The 24,696-nt window shown below is 41.3% G+C and overlaps 2 protein-coding genes across 3 annotated transcripts in view; one reads left to right on the plus strand and one right to left on the minus strand.

Moving 5' to 3' along the window:
- Window positions 1-1,878, plus strand: part of wwox (WW domain containing oxidoreductase) — a 185,598-nt gene extending 183,720 nt beyond the window's left edge. The window contains exon 10 of one of the 2 annotated variants that reach the window (XR_010802206.1): window positions 1,099-1,195. Coding sequence is in view for 1 of the 2 variants with exons in the window: in XM_066668074.1 (XP_066524171.1) it covers window positions 1,099-1,290 (192 nt within the window). In the remaining variant the exon portion in view is untranslated. Of the gene's footprint in view, window positions 1-1,098 lie in introns of both variants that reach the window. The other variant, XM_066668074.1, reaches the window with a different exon arrangement.
- A 480-nt stretch (window positions 1,879-2,358) lies between these two features.
- Window positions 2,359-24,696, minus strand: part of mafb (MAF bZIP transcription factor b) — a 78,714-nt gene continuing 56,376 nt past the window's right edge. The window contains exon 3 of the mRNA XM_066668077.1: window positions 2,359-2,484. The gene's annotated coding sequence lies outside the window, so the exon portion shown is untranslated. The remainder of the gene's footprint in view (window positions 2,485-24,696) is intronic.

Raw genomic sequence — 24,696 nt, forward strand, 5'->3', positions numbered from 1 at the left:
TGGAAAATGGAGACAGATGTGAGCTGTGGGATATATGACTGGATACTTCATGCTGGTTGGTGTTGTGTGGACTGACAGGAGGTGAACCCGTGAATGAATGAAAAAGGAGATAGCTTTGCTTCTGACCCTAACGGTACGTCCGGGTATCCTTCATTAACCCGAGGTCTTGCGGGAGAGAGACAGGAGAACTTTTCCAAGACCCCACAGCCACTCACTCACTCAGAGACCACAACCTGTGTGCAGAAGTTAGAGTTGTGTTCAGCTCTTCAGTGTGTACTGTAGTCATGACGTGTAGTGTTTAAAGCCGCTGTGGTCTATTGCTTCTCTGCATGTGTGGATCTGTTCCAGCATGAGCTGGATATGAGCTGCATAAACAGTTTTGGAAGCCTCTCTACACTGTACTCGTCAACACGTCCTCAAAGGATAGTGCTCCTCCTATGTACAGTGTATGCGCCTGTACACTGTGTGTGTGTGTGTGTGTGTGTGTGTTTGTATGTATGTGTGTGAGCATGAGACTTGGCAGGAATGCAGCAAGGAGATATAAAGCCTGCCAAATTATCCTCAATTACAGCGTTTCCTCCCTGGAATTCATAAGAAAACACAGAGTGCACGGTGTGACTAATCTTTCGTTGGCATCATTGTTTTCTTGCATAAAGACATGAAGACAGTTGCATTCCACCTTAAATGCATTTACAGAATTCATTGCCATTTATAACCACTCTGCCTTAAAGAAGTCGACGTTGGCTCAGATTTCAGACTAGGATTTTGTCGGTCATCTACATGACAGCATGCAGGTTCTTAAAGCTGTGTCCTGTGTGCACTGGAGTTACAAAGTTTTGTATGTACACACACAGTCTCCATCCTCAAGCGTGTGTGAGGCTGTGGCTGAGCGTCTTATTTTATTTAATTTTTTTTAAGTCTTTCTGAGAGCTCCAAAGTCTTGCTCCTAGCCTTTAGCCAGATTAGACGGTCCTGTAGATGGTGTGGACGTCCTGGACCATACCCGTGTCTTCAGTCCTTTCTCTGCTGTGCAGGTTTCAGGCCTCTCTTGCTCATTTTGCTCCGACATAGTAACTTTGTTCTTGTGTGTTTTCACAGCAACAAGGGGCGGCCACCACGGTGTACTGCGCAGTGGCTCCAGAGCTGGAGGGACTGGGAGGGATGTACTTCAACAACTGCTTCCGCTGTCTTCCATCTTCACAGGCCCAGGAGCCCTCCACTGCCCTCAGCCTGTGGGAGCTGAGTGAGAGGCTGATCCAGGAGAGATCCACCAACCCTCAGCCAGTCTGATCTAATGACCCCAATGACCCTGTGACCCCCAAAGCCTTTCTACCCCCCCACCCCCACTTCAGGGTCACTTGCACTAGTTTCACCATTCTTGAGAGTTCTGTCGCCAGGAACTGGGGGGAACTGATATATAGAGATCATTAAAAAAACAGAAGAAAAGGGGAATATACAGTAGACTGTACAATAAAAAAGCTGCCAAAACCAGCCACATGACGGATCCCACTCCGTGTTTTGCGTGCTTGTCCTACACCTTCACCATCTACCACAGCGAAGGCTGGAGGTTGAAAATGTAGGGAGTGTTTTGTAATGTTCCTTTAAGTACGTTCCAGGCCACACTGAATTCCTCACATTTTGACCACATACGCTAGCGCTAAGAACACTGTACACTGTTCCCTAAACAACTAACACCAAGGCTTCTGGCTAGGGGCTGTAAACTAATACTAACTAAGTAAAGTATCATGGTCTAAAAAATAGAATGTCCTCTTAAGGTTGGATTCTCCTTACTTTACTCTAAACTGCTGCGCTTTACATCACCTCTCATGGTCCATCTGTGTGTACAGACTGATGTGAATGAGTAAATGTGTGCCCTAAAGGTACAAAGAAGTATTGGAGGACAGGTATAGATGTGCTGTACATGATATACATACGAGTGTTGTAATGCGTTTTGTTTCTGAATGTTAGTAGAATTCATAAGCCCACCTTCCTAAAAACTCCAGATCCAAACAATGTTGAATGTTTACAAAATGCTATGCTAATGCTAATTACAATGAAGCAGCATCTCTGAGGAGAACAGGAGGGCCAGTGCTGGCTGAGGGAAAAAGTCTTGCAGTCTTTAGAAATTTCAGGTGGAGTTTTCCTCTTTTTTTTTTATTTTATTCTTTTTTTTATTGTCCTTTTTTGTAGAAGTGTTGGTTTAGTTTCCCCTGTGGTAGAAGGTGTACTTCTAGTTTTGTTTCACTGAGGGATCTGTCTGTAGATCTTTTGGTTTCAGGAGGAGGAATATCAGCACAAGGAGACAGAATGGTGAAGACTGAAGAATGGCACCAGGATTGATCCTCCCTTCCCCCCTCTCCATGTTCCTCCATTTCTCCCTCTTCTTTTTCTATCTGAAGGCTTTGATTTTGGAGAGGTTGTGCTTTGTGGCAGTCTTGGTGCCATGGGTCAATCTAAGCCATTAGCATTCCAGTGTAACAGGACCTGGACAGAGGAGAGAGAATGAAATAATCAAATGATTGAAGTTTAATATTGGCAGTGTTTGAATGAAAAAACTGTGATGATATTGCTGGATTTGATTTTCTACACAACAAATGATCACTAAACACACTTCTATTCTCTAATAAGAACCCATACAGCATTTTGGAAAGCGGTCTTTAATTTTTAAGAAGTATAAAGGAAAATACCTCACATCGCCAGTTAATTGCTGTGTTAGATTCTGTTCGGACCTGGCCATGGAAGCTTTGGTGGTTTATATTTATTTGCAGTAAACACCCTCATATTAAAGGACATGTCCTAAGTGCTTTGCTCATTGGCAACAGTTATTTAAACACGCCCTGAGTAAAACTCACAGAAAGGCCTCCACCTTGACAAACATGAAAAATCTTACAGAGAAGAGGACAGAGCAGAGCAGTGGCCAACACTGTGTATCTGAGTGTGTGTGTATGCACTGGTCAGTCAGTCAGAGCTGGGAGATCTGAGCTGCTCTGACAGCCTGCAGGCCCTCACGCCCTGCCTGTGTGTTTAGCAGCGCTTTGACCATGACCCGGAACAACTCCATAAACAAACCGCCTGTCACACACATTACTCGCTCCAGCAGAGTAATTGACACATCGAGAAACCAATCATACGGCAGAGCTGACCTGCATTTTCGTGCTTGGGCAGTCAGTGAAATCAATAGCGCAGACAGACAGCCGAGCCCAGACTCGGGCAAAACTCAACATACAACACAGCTGCAGCACAACAGAGATCAGAGACACCAAGTCTAGACTGTACTGCACTTTATTGGGCAGGCCCATTTGCATTTGATTATGTAACCGGACAGATAAACACATACATTACTCAGGATTTTCAGTTACAGTCATCATTCATCAAAATATGATTGCACACTTGGGGCCTATACACTGTGATCCAATCCTCATTCTCTCTCTCAAGCTGCATGTCTCCTGAGTGTCAGTGGCCCACCTCCCCACACACACGCTCACTATTCTACAAGGAACCAGCGAGACTGTACACACAGCGTCCCTGATCTGACATCAGCCCCCCACCAGATGGCCAGAGTGTTCTGAGAAAGCTGGTGTGTGTTTTCTGTTTTTGATTTTTGTTGCCAAGTGGAGAGACGAGCGGTCTTCAGAGACAAATGATCATTTGACCTTTTTTTTTTATTATTATTTCGGTCATGTTTGTACAAACGTGTCTGAGCAGACTCTAATTCTGACTTAATTCTGAGTGTTCTGTGCTCCTTGTGCGTCACCGTACCTCTGAGAGAAGAGAGGACACAGACTGGAGGCAGTAAAAATGTCACAGTGTAAGGGATGTTCTCCTGAGAGAATGAAGGAGGTATGATGTTGCTTGTGTTTGTGGCAGGATTCTGAGAGAGGTTTAGCTAATGGTGTGAGGTATGTAAAGTTGTAGCTGTAGTGTGTGTGTGTGTATGAAATTATAGGTGGGTGGGTCAGACATGCAGCAGGCTAGGGGCAGGTACAGTGTGAACATAGCTGTGGCGTTTCTGGGCCAGCCAGGTGTCACACTATATTGTTTGCAAATGACCTGAACATGGATCTACAAAACCCTCAACTCTCCCAGGCCCAGTGCCACCACCCTCACTCATCCCCCACCTCCTCCTTCCATTCAGTAGCTCACTCTATCTACTTCTACTTCTTTCTATTTAACACTCTCTCTCTCTCTCTCTCTCTCTCTCTCTCTCTGTGCTGTAAAAATCTCCACACTTTGTAAGATGTAGTTTTTTTTTTATCAGCCCCCCGTGGACCTACCCCCATGCCCTGACTACAGAACACTTGACCTACAAGAGAACCAAACCGTTTACAAATGTGTGTTAAACGAGTCCTGGGGACAAACAGAAAAAGAAAGAAAACAAGAAGCAGTAAATGAATGTTGACAGTCTGTCACAGGTGCCGAGGAGTTGGAGGATGAGCTCTGTGTCTGAGGGGCTGATGGGAGGGTACTGAGATATTGTAGGGTTATATGCAGTTATGTTGCTCTCTGTCTGCGTGTGTCTGTTTGTCTCGCTGCCGCTCAGTCTGAGAGGCTTCTGGGGAGAGCGAGCAGTCATCCAGCTGCCCCTAGCATAAACACCCATTTTAACCAGGCCTCTCCAGGCACGGTCTATGATATAATAAGTAACCCCAGCCTCAGCCCCAGCCCCAGCAGTGCAGCGAACAGATGAGCCCTGAAACAGGCCTTTCTTTTGCAGAGAGACTAAAATGACCTGATGAGTTGTGACACCTTGACTTGAAGGTGGCCATTAAACTGCACTTGTGTGGGTATTATAATCATTCATTCATTCATTCATTATCTGTAACCGCTTATCCAATTCAGGGTCACGGTGGGTCCAGAGTCTACCTGGAATCATTGGGCGCAAGACGGGAACACACCCTGCAGGGGGCGCCAGTCCTTCACAGGGCAACACACACACACACACACTCACACCTACGGACACTTTGGAGTCACCAATCCACCTACCAACGTGTGTTTTTGGACTGTGGGAGGAAACCAGAGCATCCGGAGGAAACCCACGCGGACACGGGGAGAACACACCAACTCACAGACAGTCACCCGGAGCGGGAATCGAATAGCTGTGTGACTTGGAGCTGTGTGACAGCGACACTACCTGCTGCGCCACCGTGCTGCCTGTATTATAATCAATTATAATAATATTTAGGGCTGGGAGTTGGGTTCGACAGTTGGGTAAGGTATTCAGTTTTAATTTTGAGATTTGGGTATTGGTTTTTATTTATTTTATTATCTCTTTTTAATTACTAATTCTTTTAATTTGGGATTTTAAAGCAGGTGTCAGATGCAGATTTTCTGAACCAACCAAACCTTTCAAATCTACACCAATGGAGAAAAACTGATGGTAGTATTCTTGCAAATTTGGCTCATATAAATACTAGAATTCTTCCTTTGGCTCACAGAGCAAGCTTCAGGAATGAAAAATGAATTAATTAAATAAATAAATAACCAGTTTGTTATAAAAAAAAAAATACAGAAACCAGAACTGGAATCTGCTATTTTAATTAATAACTTGCGCACCATGAGTAATAATCTACCCCCGACCACAGCGTGCTTTCCTTGAGAATGTGGGCAGCCAGTGCGTCTGAGCGTGAGAGGAGATGGATCACAAAAAAAAAGGAGGAGGATCACTAAGCACCAGTAACATTTCTTTAGTCTCTTTGACCATCCCTTTGGCTCATTGTGCGTGAAGGGGTCAATATTCGGCCAAGTCCGAGTGGTGTAATGGCTAAGGTTCCTGATTGATTGGCAATGGGAGCCAGACATTGATGACCATGAGGATGGTCAATGTCAGCAGAGTCAGGCTGCTCCAGAGACGCAAGAGGATGGAGGCAAACTGTCCACAGAGGGGACGGAAACCCCCTCAACCAAGCTGTTACATTTTAAACTGATCTGTAAAAGGCCTTCATCATGTAACTCCTCTCTTTACACGCTGTAAGAGCAGCAGCACACTGATCTCTGATCAGCAGGAAAGACCTGCATCTCCAGACGCCGTGCAGTGCAGCTAAAGATTTCTTTTGTATTTAAGGCACTGAAGGATTCATGAGGGGGATGTTTTTCTCTTTTTTTCAGCAGAAGCTGGCAGTCCTCCGAGGTCTCCCCCACAAAGCCTTATAGATCGCTGTATCGGAATCATTTGATAGTTAATCAATGCATTTTCTTTCAGCACTGTGCAAGAAGAGAGAGGTTGTTTTTCAAAGACCAACCTTGAACCTGCATGCAGTAAATACACTCTTCTACACACAGGGCTCTTCTAGTCCACTTACAATCCATGGACACAGTGCCAACTGTCGTATTATAATTCTATTTCTTATTGGATCGTCTTATAGTAGTCTCTGTTTCTGCACTGGAGTTCCCCTGTCCTGGACATTCTGGTGTTTCCCTGCTCTAATACACTTCATCCAGCCCTTCCTTAGCTGAAGTAGTTGTGTTAGAGCTGGGAGATATTAAAATGTGCAGGACAGGGCCACTTCAGGAGCAGGGTTTGTTAAAAACTGCCCAAAACACTGATTCCATTATCATCATCATCTTTTTACGGTTTGAAAACAGCTGCACTTCACAGTGTGGGAACAATATTTCAAAATGAATGGACTGAGTGAATTAATATAAATTCATCATAATGGCAATCAAGGTCTTGTTGGGACACTAACAGTATGATTATAGAGAAGTGATGTCCTTTACCCAGTGTGTGATCTACTCAAGTGTGAATATGATGCTGCTGAGCTGTAGAGGGTGGATGAGATGAAGGTTACAATGTTACTATGATGTAATGTGCTGCTTCTCTCTGAACACAGAGAGAGATAGAGACAACTTACCCATTGCCTCATTTAAGCCCAATATATGCTCTTTCTGTGAACCTACGCCGTCGGCAGTGCGTCAACACAAACCCCCTGAAATCTAACTACACATCACATCGACGGAAACGACAACAACTGTGATTGGTCAGTAGTTGGACGGGCATTGTTTATGTTGAATCAAAGAAGTCCAGAAATTCCTCCCTTCCACACTAGAGACTGCAGACGGCAGCAAATTCATAGTGAGAGATTTCCTCAGACGTGATGTGGATGTCAGCGTGAATAAAAAGTTTGAACAAAGGAAAAATACGAAAGCAGAACCATGTAGTAAAAACATGCCGGCTTTGTCTTTGTTCCATTCCTAGCACCTCATGTAAACTCTGCTCTGTCCCAAACAATGACCTGCTCCCTAAATAGTGCACTTAGAAGATTTAAAAAAGGAAACTACTACACCACTACATTGTGTACAGGAAGATGTTGGAGATGCAGCTCTAGTGTTTTAAAGTGACAGTCTCTATCCCTCTCTCTGGTTCAGTTAAACAAACATGTGTCTCTATCTGATGAGACTGGGATTTAGCTAGATCTGTTCACTGCTCCTCTGCCCCTCACTATACCTTTTTAACAGCTCTTAACACATTCAGAACATGCCGTTATAGACCACCATACACGCCGTTTTACTCGATACATTTCTTGATTCAAACTGGTCTCTGTTTATACACTGCTCTTTGTTTTGCTCCAGTGTTGATCAGAGGAAGGTGGGACTCCCCTTTTCAGTCTTGGTTCCTCTCAATGTGAGATGAGTTTTTCCTGTCATTTTCTTGAGCCGTAAAGTGGCTTTGTGACCACAACAGCTGTAAAATGTGCTCTATAAAAATTGTTGAAACTTTAAATTTCTGTTAAAGTTTAAAATGTTATTCATAAAATGTAACATTCATAAAATATTAATGCTAATTTTCCTCCATAAAAAATAAGAATAATAAAAAATTTTTTAAATTGTAGGTATGCAGAGGTAGTGACAAGAAAGGGGTGGTTGGGGGTTGGAGTTATGACATAATGTCCCCGACCGAAGCTATCATCAGTGCTCATTAATGACAGGCAGTAAATGGCGAGCTGCTCTCTGACCTGTGTGGATCGTCTCCAGTTTAATCAAACGCAGGGCATCTACTGCTGCTTCTGCTCCACATCTGTGACTGGAACGTACAAGCTGCTCAGACATACTGTAGACCAGGTGCTTAATATCTGCACTTCATGGAGCAATTACAGCACCAAAATGAGCTTTTAATTCCACTTTATTGGCCCAGTATTGCTGCTGGTGTTTAGGGGTTTTTTTCTCCTTTTTTTTTTTTTTTTTTTTTTTTTTTTTTTTTTTTTTAAATATCATAATTAGTTTTCAAAAGACTGGTCGACCTCATTCCGCTCTACAATACCCCATGGCTTTGAACAATGCTTGCTTGTGGTGAAGCTGTGGGTTTGCAGAAATGGCTGTGTTGCTCCAGAGCATGGCTATAATAGCACAATTGAAAGCTTTGAGACAGCTGGCTATAGACACTTATTGCTAGCGGCTGAGAATGAGTGTAGCCAAAAAAAGAACATATAATATTGTGGTATTTTTGGTTTTATAGTATTGTTTTAGAGCTGTGGGAACACTCAGAGAGAACACTGATTTGTAAAAGAGTTCATAAAGCTACTAAGAAAATGTGTACTGAGAATTTACTGTGCTTTATTATTGTGTTTAGTACTGATCCTAGAAGCGTGCAATATGGATGATCAATAATCTTCACCATGAGTATATTTGTTGTATTATACCTCTGAAATTAATATTGGCGGACGGAAAATAATTATGGCTTATCCTAAAAGTTTCATTGGCTTAGTGACCTGCGAAATGCCAAAGTGTGTAGATATTTTTAACGATTCCAATCAGTCCTATCGCTCTCGGAGGATACACTCGATAGATACGTGCGGGTGGGAAAATTTATCATCCAACTGCCAACCATAAACTACCATCTCTCCAGCTCTGGAGATTAGCATGTGATTAAAATGTAGGTCAATATTTATTAGGTGCTGTTATAAAGTCAATGTTAGTTCTATGAAATCCAGTAGCTCACTCTAGTGGGGTTTATGACTTTGCTGATAGGTTTTTAGGCTCATTGTACATATTGACAATTTGTTAATGGGGGGAAAAAAATTAAATTCCACTCACTAAGAAGAGAAAAAAACATCTCTGTGGCACAGAGGTTGGGTTTTGATGTTGTAGGGAGGAAAGGTCTGTTAGTGTGAAGTTGATCTAGCATCTGTTGCTGAAGGTTTTAAATATAATAATATAAATAGCACTTACTTAATTACTGCTGTGAAGGGTACGTTATGGCAGCGCACATACAGAAATATACAGGTCAGTACTGTAAATATTCATTCATTCATTGTCGGAAACCGCTTAGCTAATTCAGGGTCGCGGTGGGGCCAGAGCCTACCCAGAATCACTGGAACACACCCTGGAGGGGGCTACTGTAAAAAATGCAATAACTACAGTAAGATAGTGATGTACATATACAGTATTCAGGGCAGAACTAGTACTGGAGTGTCAGGAGAGTGCAAACGTCCAGTGAACATATTAATGTGATTCTTCTTTGGTCACAGTGAGTGCACTAGAGTTAAACCATGTGTGCAGGGACATTACTTCAGGAATTCATCTCTATCCTCACTTGTCATTGTAGGTGTAATATTCCACATAAAAGGCCAGGCTCTGCTTAGACACATTGACCTTGTGAACCTTGAGTTATTCCACTCTTCCTTTGTGCGGAGGACGAGGTGCGAGGGAGAAAAAGAGGAGAGAGGACTCATACCTGCCACAGCTTTCAAGCAGCAGGAAAAACGAGCACTCGAACTGAAGTACAATTACTCCCTTCTGTCTGAAGATTCATCATAACGAGAGCAGAGGAGAGAGGGAGGGAAGGAAGGAGGAAGAAAGAGGGAAGAAAAGTGCTTGAAATACCAGGGTAAAAAAAAAAGACAAACCAAGAAAGACTGGGAGTGAGAGAGAAAGGGAGTGACGGGTAAAAAATAAATGAGAAAGAAGAGGAAAAAATGATGGGGAGGAAAAGTGCTCAAAAAGAGGCGAGATGGCGTCCAAATGGTGGAGCGAGAGAAGGAGGGAGTGAGGGGGCAAAAATGAATAAGAGGAAAGAAACAGAAAGGAAGGAGAGGAAAGGAGCTTGAAGAAGTGGGGGTAAGGGAGGAAGAAAGCAAAAGAGTGGATGGACGACGACAGGAGGGAGCGAGGGAGGGAGGGAAGAATGCAGGGAGAGGTGGAGGAGGTAAAAAGGAGGGAGAAGAAAGAGGATTTGTCAGTGTGCTTTAGAGTGCGGCTCAGAGCTAAAGGCTGAGGTGGCAGTAATGAAACATTCATAATCGGCACAGACACGCTCCAACACACTCGCTGACACACTGTTTAACCACCGCTGCCACTCCAAGGTCACACACACACACACACCTGAGCATGAGGGAACAACCCAGACCCCCTCTCTCACCCACACACACACTTCTGCCAGTTCCAGAGACTGAGGTTCACACCCCAAAACCACTCATAAAAAACGAACCCCCTAAAACATACTTCAGCTTATGGGATCCCCTTGGCATTGGGGGCAAATATGAACTCCTACCTAATCTAAAGAGGAGAGTTCTTCCACAATGCAGTGGGGCTACAATAAACTCACTCTTGGTCCAAGTGTGTGTGTGTATGTGTGTGACACTGTCACTGGCTCCTCATTAGAGTGCAGGTTAACAGCCACCTCCAGCCGCCATGTTAGCTTGGAAAGCTCATTTTTCTCCACCTTTTAAAGTTGTACCACTGCACCAATCGATAGCTATCAAAAGTATTACATAAATAGATTTGTCACAGCCACATAAAGGACTAGCAATTTAATCCGGCTTGTTAAGGCTGCCACAGAGAATAGATCTCTCTCTTCTGCTCTTCTCTCTCTCTCTCTCTCTCTCTCTCTCTCTCTCTCTCTCTCTCTCTCTCTCTCTCTCTGACTCTAAAGTGTGTTACAGTGGAGATTGAGAGTGTGTATACATGTGTGTGTATGTGAGAGAGACTGCGGTATGGTCAGTTATATCCACCATTCTCAGGTTATTTGGCCTGTGGGCTGTGTTTGGGAAAAAGACTGTCCGTGTTTCTTTAATAATGTCTCACTCACTCAATGTCACATATTTTTACAAAATATTAAACAAACGTATGCGAAGATTGGGCACTTAATGGCCAAAGTATGAAGTGCAAAAGTCAGAGGCAGGTGTCCACCCACCAATTAAAGCAAATGAACTACCACAACTGGAGATAACAATGTTTGTAATATGTCATAAGTAATAACTGACCTTTTTTACATGACACTAGCTACACTTTACATGTGAAAATTTCATGATTAAAGGACAAATAAAAAATGTAAAAAGCACCAGAGATTAAATGAGTGTGTGTGTGTGTGTGTGTGTGTGTGTGTCCATTGTAAATGTTGTTTGTGAGATGTGGATTTACACTTACTGGAAAACCATTCTTTTTTTTTGACTTGTAGAAAAAGTCTTTTAAAAAAGACTTTGTAAAATATGTAATTGATACTCAATGTAAACTGGTGTACCGGTTTCCTCTCTCATCTTTTTCTTTCCCCCTCTCATTTTCTCTGGCTCTCTCTCCTTCTCTGTCCCACACTTTCTCTTTCCCCCTCTTCTTCCTTCTCTGCTCCTCCCAGACTCTCTCTCTCTCTCTCTCTCTCTCGCTCGCTCTCTCTCTCTCTGCTGCTTATGATGTTACTTAATGATGTGTGTGAATGTGTATCACCCTTAAACAGTGTTTTTGTGCGTGGTTCAGACCTCAGGCACACACACACACTCGGCTCGCTGCAGTGTGCTTTGAAGTGTTAAACTCCCTCAGCGCGATCCCTTAACTAAAGAAAACAAGCCAAACAACACTAACAAGAGACAAACTAAAGAATTAGCTCAACTGACAACCACTATTTAGAGCTCGTATTAGAAAACAAAAAACACCTGCAGCAAGATGCGTTTTATCTCTGAACCGCTCCATGCAGCTGAGACCTGCTTCACATACTCCAGGCCTGCCAACACACACACACACACACACACACACACTCCTGCAGGCCTCTGTTGGTGTGTTTAGTAGGGAATGTCCGGACTGTACACGGCGCCTGCAGTGTATATTAAACCAAACAGCATCATACAGATTTCCTGACTTGCGCTCAGTGTTAATGTGTGTATGTAGTAGCATGCTGGTTTGTTTAGCCTTTCATCGCGCAATGAATCATGCATATCCACCTGTGGTTCACATCGTTCTGGACTGGCCATTTCCGCCTCTCTTTCGCTTGATCATGCCTTTGATACATAATTCATTAGTAACATATTTCATTTATGGGCCGTGTGATCACTGGACATCACTTTAATTATTATGCATAATAATTTTACGCACAAATTGTGAATATCAGCATTTTTATGAGTTAATGCATATGTTCTGAACCGTGTTTATCTGCCGTATGTGTGTTAATCTGTTTCTCAATGCGTTCCAAAGAAGAACATAAGGAAAGCAAGGAGACGTAGTCTTTATCCTGAGCTTCACACCGACGTATCATAACACTGTCAATAACGGCTGAGGAATGCACACCGCAATACTGAAATTCCATATGTTTAAGGCTTCCCCAGCCATATGTAGTGAAATATGTATAAAAGAAAAGAAAAAAAAGAAAAATGAAAGGTGGTGGAAGTGGTAGGAGTGACAGTGTGAGTCTGTCTCTCCAGAAGGCCTGTGTTTGAGGAAGCAGCTTTGTGAAGCCCTGCAGAACTGCAGGAGGCCGAGAAAGGGAGAGGGTGAGTAAGTGTGTGTACCTGTGTGTGTGTGTGTGTGTGTGTGTGTGTGTGTGTGTGTGAGAGAGAGAGAGAGAGAGAGAGAGAGAAAGAACACACACACACACACACACACACACACAGGATTGTCAGGTGGTGACGGCTCTCTCACAAACGGCTACCTAATGACTCGATTTATTCAAATGCCTCCCAGTTCCTCCTAATGGCGCCTTCCAGCTGCATCTCAACTCGCTAAGGGCCTCTCTCTCTCTCTCTCTCTCTTTCTCTCTCTCTCTCTCTCTTTCTCTCTCACTCACTCTCCTCTAGCATGACTGAATGTGTCATTTAAGGGCCCGGGCTGCATGGAGAGAGCCTTGCGTCTGGGCGCCGTACCCAAGGGGACACGTGTGTGCGTTACTGAAGCATCTGATCAGCTTCTGGTTCACCTGCCAGATAGGCAGCCAAAAGAGGCTGAGATTTTCTCCTAACGAACACAAACCCTGCACTTCTCCTGACAGCAGCCAGCACTGGCCCACAGACTCGGAGGAACTGAGTGTGTGTGTGTGTGTGTGTGTGTGTGTGTGTGTGTGTGGAACCTGGAGAGTGCGAGCAGAGCCACATTAACCTTGAGAGTTTCAGTATGGGCTATAGCCCGAGATACCTGGCCACCAGGGGGCCTCACACGCACGATTACAAATAGGATAACAGGATTATGTAGATTAAAATTATTTTGTTATGCTGCAAGGTTAGTGATACACAGTCACATTTATAACTTGCGTGACATTAGTCAACTGTATAACACACTGATTACTGCTAACACAACACTACAAACCCAATCAGAGTGGTAGAAGAAATTAAAAGTATTGAATCAGTGCTGAAGTCAATGGTAATGGCCTAAATAAAGCTTGTAGATGTAAAGTCTGAAGTCTAGAGTACTGAATGATGTATCAGATGATATGTTGGAAACAGCAAGCAGACTAATCATGTACGAATGAAGAGCACTGGAAATTTTCTAATTGTATACAAAATGTAAAATTCACAAGCAAACTTGTCCCAACATTACAATTACAGATATGTGTTAATGGCTCAGTTTCTTTGTTTTACAGCTGGCTGATCTGCTCTGATCTGATGGTTCATTTACCTCATTTTATTTAGATGTACATTAGTGAAATATTAGCGAATATTAGTGTACATTCGTTTTTTTATGGTATCATGTATGTTCTGTGGTCTTGATAAGGGTATGGTGCAGGGTCCTGTGAATGAGGTAATATGGGCCTGTGTGTGAGGGGTAGACCACATGCTCCAGCCACAGCACTCGACTTGTGCAGCGCACAAACTGTTCTGTCGTGACTATTTGCTCGTTGATTTTATCATGCAGATGTGGGCGAAAGCAAATATTGAACATATCGGAGTTCATTAGGAGGGAGTTTAGAAGCGGTGCAGCTCTGTAAAACGTTAAAACTTACATGATACAAAAGCCCATTTAGTTCAATGCTGTAAAAAAAATCCACCAGAATAAAAATACACTGTGAAACCTGTGATGCATTTAATGTGCATCCATTTACATAAATAAAAATATTATCTCAACATAACTGTTTACATGATTACTAACAGTGTGGATGTTACTCCTATGGAAATGACATACGCATTTGAATCAAGTGTAAGTAATGTGTCAAATTTTGCAGTGTGTGATGAAGCAGCCTGGGAGCTCAGTGGTTTAGATCTATAGATTTTCAACATGAGATAATCTAATTCCACATAATCCCTAGACAAATATGACCATGCTTAATCTCTGTTTCAATATTTGGCATCCGTTTTTAATTATCACATTAAACACAGAGGGTGCAAAGTGATGTTAATCTGCGGACTCATTTTGTGTGCATTGCTGTTTACACTGGACTGACATTTTGGCAGAGAGGGGTCAGAGGAACACTCAGGGGTGACCAAACTCCACATAGAGCAGAGCAGAGAAGATGACAGCTCACATTTCCAGACCAACAAACCTGTATAAAGTACATTTTTCAGGTTTTTAACTGAATAATTAAAGAGTAACTGCACCCCACTGGTTACAGCTACCTCCACCTTAGTTTAACATTGAAAAAATGCTCTTAGTTCTGGGATGCAGGCCTACTGTGTGTAATCACTTGTTGGCCAGTGCTTTTAGATCCATGGTGAGCACGTTTGACGCACTGCACTCAACCAAGAATGACTGAAAACTAATAATAATAACTAGAAAACACCAAATGAACTAAGACACTACATAGACTATATAATTGAAAAAGGCACAGACACAGTCTCTCACTGTCAGCCCGTACACGTCTCATATTTACGAGTGCTGCATCATTGGGGAGATAACATTGGTTGTTGGCAGAACGTGACACGTCATCTGTGCCTATAGCAGAGAAGAACAAGAAGAGCACTGCAGAGGAAAACTGATCACAGTAACTTTTGGAAATATGTGTTTGATTTTAAGCAGGACTGGTATATTTTATTAGTACAGAGCTCTATATCCAGCTGTTAATTTAGTTTAATTACAATTAATACTTTAGTCTAATTACATTGTAACATATGTTGTTTCTCCTTTGGAGTTGCCATTTCAGTATGGCAAGTGGTTCTAGCCTAAAATGACATCTGTGATGAGTCTTAACTCAAATTAAACTGGTAAAACTAGTAGAATCTCTCATTCTATGACATATTTATTAGTGGTCTACAGATGTATAAAGCCATTCTGATTGGTCATATGGCCAGGATGATATTGTTAATGAATATGACTAATCATATTTCATCATTGATTTACATGGAATTTAATCTGTGATTACATTTATTATAATACAGTTCACAGTTGCAGATCGCAAAACTCCAGGTGCACATATCCATAATGAAATTCTAACAAGAAAAAATGCTAATTTTAAGATATCTGTAATATATTTTCTAGTTTAAAACAAATAAGTGTACATATCTGTAACTGGAAGTTGTACTAGTAGAAATGCAATTCCAGATATGAAAGAAATTCAATGGAAATCAAGTGTGACATGACTAGTCAAAATTACTGTTAAGACAATATGACTAATCAGAATAGGCTGTGGAGCTCTATACTAGAATCTATTACTAGCAGACATTTCAGAGTTGATCTGAAAGGAGAGATTCTACTAGTAAGGAATACATTATATAGATCTTGAGTCTAAAGACTAATATTTCATAGATATGAGGTTTTCCTTTGAGACGCGGTGTTTCTGTGTATAGTATGAGGTCTAATATGGTCATATATGTTCATTTAGAGACGTAAGCATTCCTCTGCCCAATGAGAAACTAGCTTTATGCTCAGCAGCAGCACCCTCACAAACATCAAGAATCTAATTCAGACCCACACAAAAAAAAAACTGCTTTTGTAGTCTTACAATTACTATTGTGTATTTTATAACATAATGAGTTTCAACAGTACAGTTAATGGTATTACTGGCAGCAGACCAGGATTGTCTTGTAAATAAGCCTAATGGCACTTTTTAATATATTACTTCCCATCAACACAACTATATTTTAATCTCTCTTATGAAAAAGTGACAGCACGACAATACCAGAGTTATGATGTTATAGATTAGTCATCATCATTACTCAAATGTCTGGGGTTTTTTTTGTTTTTTTTTGTCTTCCTCTCTTGATTTGTGGAATGAAATTGCTTATGCGCCATCTGAAACGAACATTGGCGGGATACCATGGCCTTAAACTGCTGAGTTGTGTGAACTCCCTTTGGTGCGCTAGACATATGTATATGAGTGTAATTTTTATACACTGATCTTACTGTCTTGAACATAAAAAACATGCAACAGCATTCGTCTTGCATATGCCTCCAAAACATTTCCCCAGTCCTGCACTCTCTGCATCTCTCTCTCTCTCTCTCTCTCTCTCTCTCTCTCTCTCTCTCTCTCTCTCACAGGAAACTTTCTGGACCACTTCATACTTGGCTTTAAAATGAGGGCATTTGACTATCTTGGATTGTTTTTTCTGCCCCCTACATAAGAATTGATTTCATCTTGAACAAACCCCTCAGTCTAAGTTCGTAACAGAGTCTGTACATATTCCAAAAGGCTGGCTCTGTGTCTCTGATATACATTTAATGCAAAGAATTATGAAACGCAGACTAAGTGAGATGGAGTGTATGGCTAAGTTTTACATTAACAGTTTCAAAAAGTATTATATAGAAACATGCTGTGTTCACTTTCGTCCTTGACTTGTGAAATGTAAAGCGTGTGTGACAGGGGAGGGCTCTTTTTTAATGACTTGGCATGCAGTCTAACATTGATATCGACTTCTGTCTAATGGCACTTCAGCAAAATTTCATGGTGTGAAAAGTCTGCATTTTTTGAAGATGTGTTAACGTATGGCTGAACTAAATATAGCTGCATGCAAGCATTTCATACCAGTAGTTTCAGTTTCATCTCTCTCCCTCTCTCTCTCTCTGAATAATAAAGGTGACCTGATGGGTTTGATTTCAGTAGATTGATTAGAGCTGAGTGAGTGAAGCAGAGAGGTCAGTCTCCTCTGGACTACATACCATTTCTATAGACAGTTTAGTTCACTGAAAAAATCATGCACTGAATTTACTTTATTCAAAATGGCACATCATTTCCACATAAAGAAAACATACACACAACACAACAGCGTATTTTGTTTTAAGGTAATACAGGATTAGCTATATGTATGAATAGGTATGTGTGAACACAGTCCTGGCCTTGCTGTTTATCACATCCTGAGTAGAAAACATTATTTATTATTATTTTCAAAGCTCTTACCAAGTTTCCAAACTTTTTTAAGTTACCAAAAAACTACAGAGACATGCAAACTAATGATGACAGAATGTTCTGCTGATGAGTAAGATTCCTCATCTTTTCACACTGTTTTAAGATAGGATTCAACCCACAGCAGTCTATTTTAAAGGGCAGTGCAAAAGAGCAGAAGAGCTCTATTCTTCTGTAAATGACAAGCGTGAGCTCACACTTATCAGCACATACACACATACAAACACATCGTACTCAACATGCTGTACTCTGTCACTTAGAGACCTACTCTAAACTGCACCATATCTGCACAGCTCAGTATGTGGATGTGGAGATGTGTGCAATGACAAATTACAAGCTCTATCAGACGGACAAAGCTGATAACGTCCGTGAACTTTAAAGGTGAAATTCTTTAATTGATGCGAACTTTGTATTTTTTTGTTCTGAATGTCTTGTTGAATTGATTTGGTCTATTGAACCCAGCCTTCAAGCCTGTTTAAGATGTTGCAAAGCCTGACTTGAGATGGAAATAAACTAACAAACAATAAACAAACATTTAAACACTTTAAAACCTTAAATAAGATCCTTTATTTTATGCCGGTGTTGGTGGGTATGCATGAACGTTAAATAAGTGCTGGAGAGTTTGGATGAGACACAGATGTTAGGGTGTAACTGACAGGCTTAGTTTGCTTCATGGCTAGTCTAACATTGTCATGTTCTCTAGGGAGATTCTGGCACCAATTAACATGGCCCAAAACTGCAAACTCTCATAGTTAAAGGAAATCTAACTCACATGCAAAATGACCAGGCTGTTCTGGCACAAATTATTGAAGGAGACAGTCTCAGCAAAATGTTACAATTCTGGACCACTACAAAACAATGCAGAGACTTGCACATACACGGATGTGCGGATAGCAAATCAGAAGTCCCAGTCCTGACACTGACCAGCCAACTAAATGCACATACAACTTAAAACCCACTGTCTATGTGTGCGTAAAGCATGTCTTACTAAGACAGCTTCATAACATTTTTTATCTGAAGTAAAATTGAGTCAAATATAAAAACACTCTCTAAATTTGGATCCGGCTCACAACACGGATTCCACGCACATTTGATTATTTATTTGCAGTGACTGTTTGTTACAGCAGTGCGTGGCAGTAGAAAATATTGGTAACAAAACGTATGAAACTCAAGCTTCATCCTTTGTCATATAATCGAGTAAGAGTAAACCGATATAAAGCAGAGATTATATAGTAATCCTTAAGTCCTATTAATCAAAATCAGAGATATTTGAGCTTGTAGACCTGTCCAAACAGAAGTAAGTGTTGGTTAAAGGAACTCTTTAAGCTATAAACATGGAATAAACTGAGAAATTATTCTATAAACATACGTAACTTTTTCTTTTGCCCAGCAGTAAAGCTCATAATCACACAATACATTAAGTCATTTAGAGTATTTTTTTTTCATGTACATCTCATGTAATATAAATATACAATGTAAAGAACAGCTGGCATACTGGAAGAAATGTGAAAGCGACAATACGTGTGTGTGTGTGTGTGTGTGTGTGTGTGTGTGTGGGGCGACTGTCGTCTGTGTGCCACTGTGCTGTGTGTATTTGCCTAACTGGAGTTTTTCTCCCGTGAGTCCTTCTCATTTCCGTCTTGAAGTCTAATTCCTCAGAGTGTGTAAGCCAGTGCAGCAGTTTAGCATATACTGCTTCTACACTTTATCACCAATAACCCCTCACTTTGCTCAGTTTGTTTACAGTCCCTGGAGATCTGTGGGCATGGCTGTGTGTCTGTGTCGCTCTCTCTCTCTCTCTCTCTGAGTGTGACTGTCATACACACTAGAACAGAGCCCATTAGTAGAACACCACCACATGGAAAAGATTTACAGTTTAAAAATGTTTTGTGCTTTTTGGAATAAATTTTGAAAGTGCTGTTGCAGTCATGGGCAGAGGCTAGCATGTGTTTTCCTTACATTCCTGCCCCTTTTCCTACTGCCCTTACAGGAACATGCAGAGCACTGTTCTCCATCACTGACGTCCAGTTAGTCGACTTTCAGAAGCGATTATACTCTGAATGAGGAACATGATCCTGTCTTGTCTCATTTTACTGCTGATTAACTACATGAATGGAATCATTAATGAAAGCATGAAAACAAACAAGGGTAGCATGGAGTGAAGGGGTCTCAGATTATTACTGTAGGGGTCCCTGTGTGGATGTTTACTGTGAATTTGATATTAAATAGCATGTGACATGTGGACAACAGAGTCCTTTAAATCTATGATAAATGTACAGATCAGATCAGTTTTGTTTTAACACAATTTCCTATTTCTAAAACTGTAATGTTACAGGAAAGGAAACATAAACCAACATTGTTGTGTAATTTTGGAACAATCTACGGGCCTCATTCTCTTAAGGAAAAAAAAACCCTGTATTTTCTATGTATGTTGATCGAAATTATTTTGTATTTTTATAAAACAAGAACTTGATCTAATGACATCAAAAGGTTTAGCAAAGGTTGTACTGTTTTAAAATTAATACAAATGAATACAAAACAGATGATAGTTTGCTGTATGTGTTTATATTTTACCCTGAAGTGTTTATCAGGGCTCTTAAAGGCAAGGTGTTGATGAAGGGGGTGTTAATGGCAGACCTAGTTTACCACTGAGAAATACATGCATATCTGGAGGCTTAATTACAAGTGCTGGGTATCACTGTGCCATTAATTAAATCATCTTCAGTAATTAGCTTGTGCTTGAAGACCCTGCATAATGCGAGTCATGGGCAGAAGTGTGCCCGTGACCCCACCTGCCCCTTGGTGCTTTTAATTGTAGTGAGACCCATTAGAATGCAGGGTGTGTGTGTGTGTGTGTGTGTGTGTGTGTGTGTGTCTGTAGGGTCCATTAGAATGTGGTCTGTTTGGGTTTGAGAGGTGGAGAAAGGGGTAAGAGAGAGGCTCATCTGCATAGGAGGCTTTATAAATGAGAACTAATGCATCTGATGTAGTGCTGCAATCTCAGTGTTGTGTTTACAGCACTGGGCTAACAGGAGAACTGTGGGGAACTGGGCTGAAAACTGTGCTGCCACAAAGCCTGAAACACACACACAAACACACACACACCATTTTCAGGCATATTGTCCCATTAGGTAAGAAAACTGCAGATAAAAAGCTCATATTGAAACACATTTGGCCCAAATGTGCTTTGAAAAGCTTAAAAGGTTTTAATGAAACAAGGTGAAACAAGGGAAAAAGAGGCTGACAGCATTCTAAAAGGATTCAAATATATAATTTAGATTATTCATTCATCCCTCTTCTGTAACCATTTCATCCTGATCATCCTATCCATAATCACTGGACACAAGGCAGGAACACACACTGAACAAGGTGTCAGTCTATTAGAGGACAACATGCACTCACAGACAATGTTGCAGAGCCTATCCACCAACCAACATGTGGGTCTGTGGGAGGAAACCAGAGCACCGGGTAGAAACCCATGCAGACACAGGGAGAATACTCTTCAAAGGCAGTCACTCAAGGAGAAGATCCAACCCACGACCCTGAAACCACTGATGTTTGTTGCAGCCTTTTTTATTTTTACTACATTTAGTGCTACATTACAATATCAAATCTACTCCTTAATATCATCGCTGTCCAAAGAAAAACATGTATCTCCAAAATAGTTACTTTACAGCAGAAAGAAAAAGTCAATGTTGGCATCTTGTGCCTTCACTATTGTGGTATATTCAAAGGTTCATATTCAGTACTTATTTAGGGATCATAATTGTACCATACGCTATAATCATTGTAAATGCTCAGGTTCGCTTGATTTCATACGCCCCATTTCATCTCCAGGACTTATATTTTGATGTTTTATTGTACACAGTTCTGTTATGAAAGCTAGAATAGAGAATGCAATGTAACCTTTATGGAACACAACTGGATTTTAAAAGCAGTGTTGTACCTTCAAAGGTACATTAACACTGTTTGTACCTTTAGTGAACAATAATGTACCTGTACCGTCCTGTTTCCTCTGACAGTGTAGGTGCGTGTATTTCACTTTTCCCTCTCTCAGCCACTCTGTGCTTAGATAAACCCCTCGGCTTTGTTTCCTCTTTACAACATCAGACTCAACTAGACACAATAGACACAAACTGTTCACAGATCAGCCACTGATCCAGTGTCCTTCACTCCAGAGAGAGAGAGGAGAGCAGGGGGACGGGGGATTACTGCAGGCTGTATGAACAGTGGGTTCAAGCCCAGTCTGATCAACACACACAGCCACCTTAATGATGAAGCACATCAGAGCTGAGAGAACCAGAGGGCGAGAGAAAGAAGAAAGTCTAGATAGATAGATAGATGATACATTTAGTCTTCTTTATTTATACACACTTGCAAAATCAAACACCCACACATTCTGCTTTATGTATGTGTATGTGTGTGTGTGTGTTTGTGTGTGTGTGTGTGTGTGTGTGTGTGTGTATGTGTGTGTATGTGTGTGTGTGCTGATGTCAGCAGTAGAGCTGGGCTGCACCTGCTCTCTCTAGTTCTATTCGGGAGGAGAGGTAAGAGAGAAGAGGAGAACAGGAGTGAGCAAGTAAGTGCCCCACACTGACGGAGAGATGATCATCAGTCCGACCTGGGATAACCGATTCCCGTTTTATCATTCCGTGACATTCCGTGACATTTAAAAAGCCATTAACGCTGCTCGCCACTTCTGAGGCCCATCATCATGCAAAGAGACATGGACACAGCCCTGCGTCTGATATAGATAACACAATAATGTGCACGGCTCTGTCAGCTGACTTAACTGATTACACTGAGATCACACACACACACACACACACACACACACACACACACACACACACACACATATATATAGCCATGAACTCTTGTCCCAAAAGAGGGATTTCTGACTGCTCTATAACAAAACAGATTGTCATCCATAAAGCAGAGTCCTGACACACAACTGTCTTTGCTGTGACAAGGCCTGGTATTTCCAAAATAGTGAAAACATTTGTGACATTGATGAATGGTAATGTATCCAAATGTGTAGCATCCTTACTTTCAGAATATTTCAGCTCATTCATTTATAAGAAAATAATGAAATGTAAAGAGCAGCTTTTCACAAAAGTGTACTTGGGGTTGGGGCAAAATGTTTAATATTATGGTGAAATTATTCAACATGAAAGTGAATTACATCGCATTATGTCATAATATACTCATCATAAATTACCATAGGCTGACTGACTGCATGTTTTATGAAGAGAGGAACTTAACAGAATAAGAATCTTATTAATAAGAATTGCACCATTGTCTTTTCACTGATTCTATAGGTTTAATGTATGAAAGCTCAGAGAAAGTAAATATTGTGTGTGTGAAAAAGTCTCAAATTTATTTTAACAATATATTTTTGCCTATTTTCCACGTCTACTTAAAAGTCATGCCCATATCTTGCCATCATGATACCTTGCCTTGTATTTTGGGCATTGTGAGCAACAGAAATGCTAAGGAAATGGTGTAACATTTATTCATTCATTGTGTGTAACAGCTTCCCTGGTGGGTGAGCCTACCCTATACCCTATATATATATATATATATATATATATATATATATAAACTTAGTGTTGTGATTTTGACCTGGTTTTAGTTCAAACAATGAAATACTGAAAAGTATGTCACTCACTGTTTCACCTCAAAGGTGAAGATGGTATATATCCAGTGCCGCACAGTACAGAGAACTCAAATAAATGACAATCTGTAGCTTATTTACACAGAATCCTACCGAAGAGGCATTACTATATTTGCTTAATTCTGGATTAAACCTAAATGTCTGTATTTGGCCCATGTTTTAATTCCTAACTCTGTTGACTACAGAATTTACGAATTAGATTCTTGTGTTGATGAGTAATTCAACCTGAAGTTATTTTTAACTTAGTAGAAGTTTGTGGTCATTAATTATTTATCTTATATTTAACGGACAAAACACCTGTTTTTTGATTTTAAATGTTTCATCAAAAGTAATCAATTTTCCTACCCCCTAAAATGCAATAAAATACAATGCAGAAGTGTCTGTCAACTCAAGAAATATATAACAAACCAGTTTTTTGTGCGCTGCTTAAATTAGAGAACATGGGCTAAAATTTACTGTTCTGATATTGTTCTCCTTATTACATAATACGTAGAATCAGCAGAGTTTTTCTGCCCGCTCATTTGAGTAGCTCAGTGCAGGACCTGCTTTCATGTGAGAGCAAAAAAGGCACCAAACCAGCCATTCAGAGAAGGGCTGTTTAGACAGTGTTGCTTTGGATCTTGATCCCTGTGGCATTCTGAACAAGACAGTTCATTAAGACACCAGAGAACTGTGTTAAATTATGGAAAAATGGTATAATACATCACCTTGAAATTTATTACAGTCCTGCGTTTAATACTCAATTCCATATATTTCTATTTATTCAATTCATCAGGAAAACATTTAAAATGTTCCTTATGGGGCGGCACGGTCGCGCAGCAGGTAGTGTCGCAGTCACACAGCTCCAGGGGCCTGGAGGTTGTGGGTTCGATTCCCGCTCCGGGTGACTGTCTGTGAGGAGTTGGTGTGTTCTCCCCGTGTCCGCGTGGGTTTCCTCTCACAGTCCAAAAACACACGTTGCAGGTGGATTGGCGACTCGAAAGTGAGTGTGTGAGTGAATGTGTGTGTGTCTGTGTTGCCCTGTGAAGGACTGGCGTCCCCTCCAGGGTGTATTCCCGCCTTGCGCCCGATGATTCCAGGTAGGCTCTGGACCCCCGCAACCCTAAATTGCATAAGCGGTTACAGATGATGGATGGATGTTCCTTATGTTTCACTTTTTCTTCTAAGTGTCGTAAAATACATATAAAGTCACTGTGGTCCCTGTTAAATTATATAAAAAAAGGGAAAAATGTAACTTTTACACACGACTGTAAGCCAGGTTTCTGAGAAGTTAATTTCTAATCCCCTCTCCTGCTCCGTGTGGAGGGTGATAAGATTATACTCCAGCAGTGTAGACTGTGGTTGAGTGTTTGTAAAGGAGTGTGTAGCTGAGTGTGAGTGTGTGGGCCTGGGCTCAGCCTGGTCTGAGTGCTGAATGACAGATAGCACTGATACTATCTCAACACTGGCTTTTAATGAACAGAGATCAATCAGAGCCTACTGTGGCGTTATGACACAGCCATTAGCTTCCGCTCATGTAGCCATTCATTAGACCCCACAGAGAGGGGTCAGCCAGCAG

Source organism: Hoplias malabaricus, chromosome 4 (assembly GCF_029633855.1).
Source record: "Hoplias malabaricus isolate fHopMal1 chromosome 4, fHopMal1.hap1, whole genome shotgun sequence".
In the NCBI taxonomy this organism is placed as follows: domain Eukaryota; kingdom Metazoa; phylum Chordata; class Actinopteri; order Characiformes; family Erythrinidae; genus Hoplias; species Hoplias malabaricus.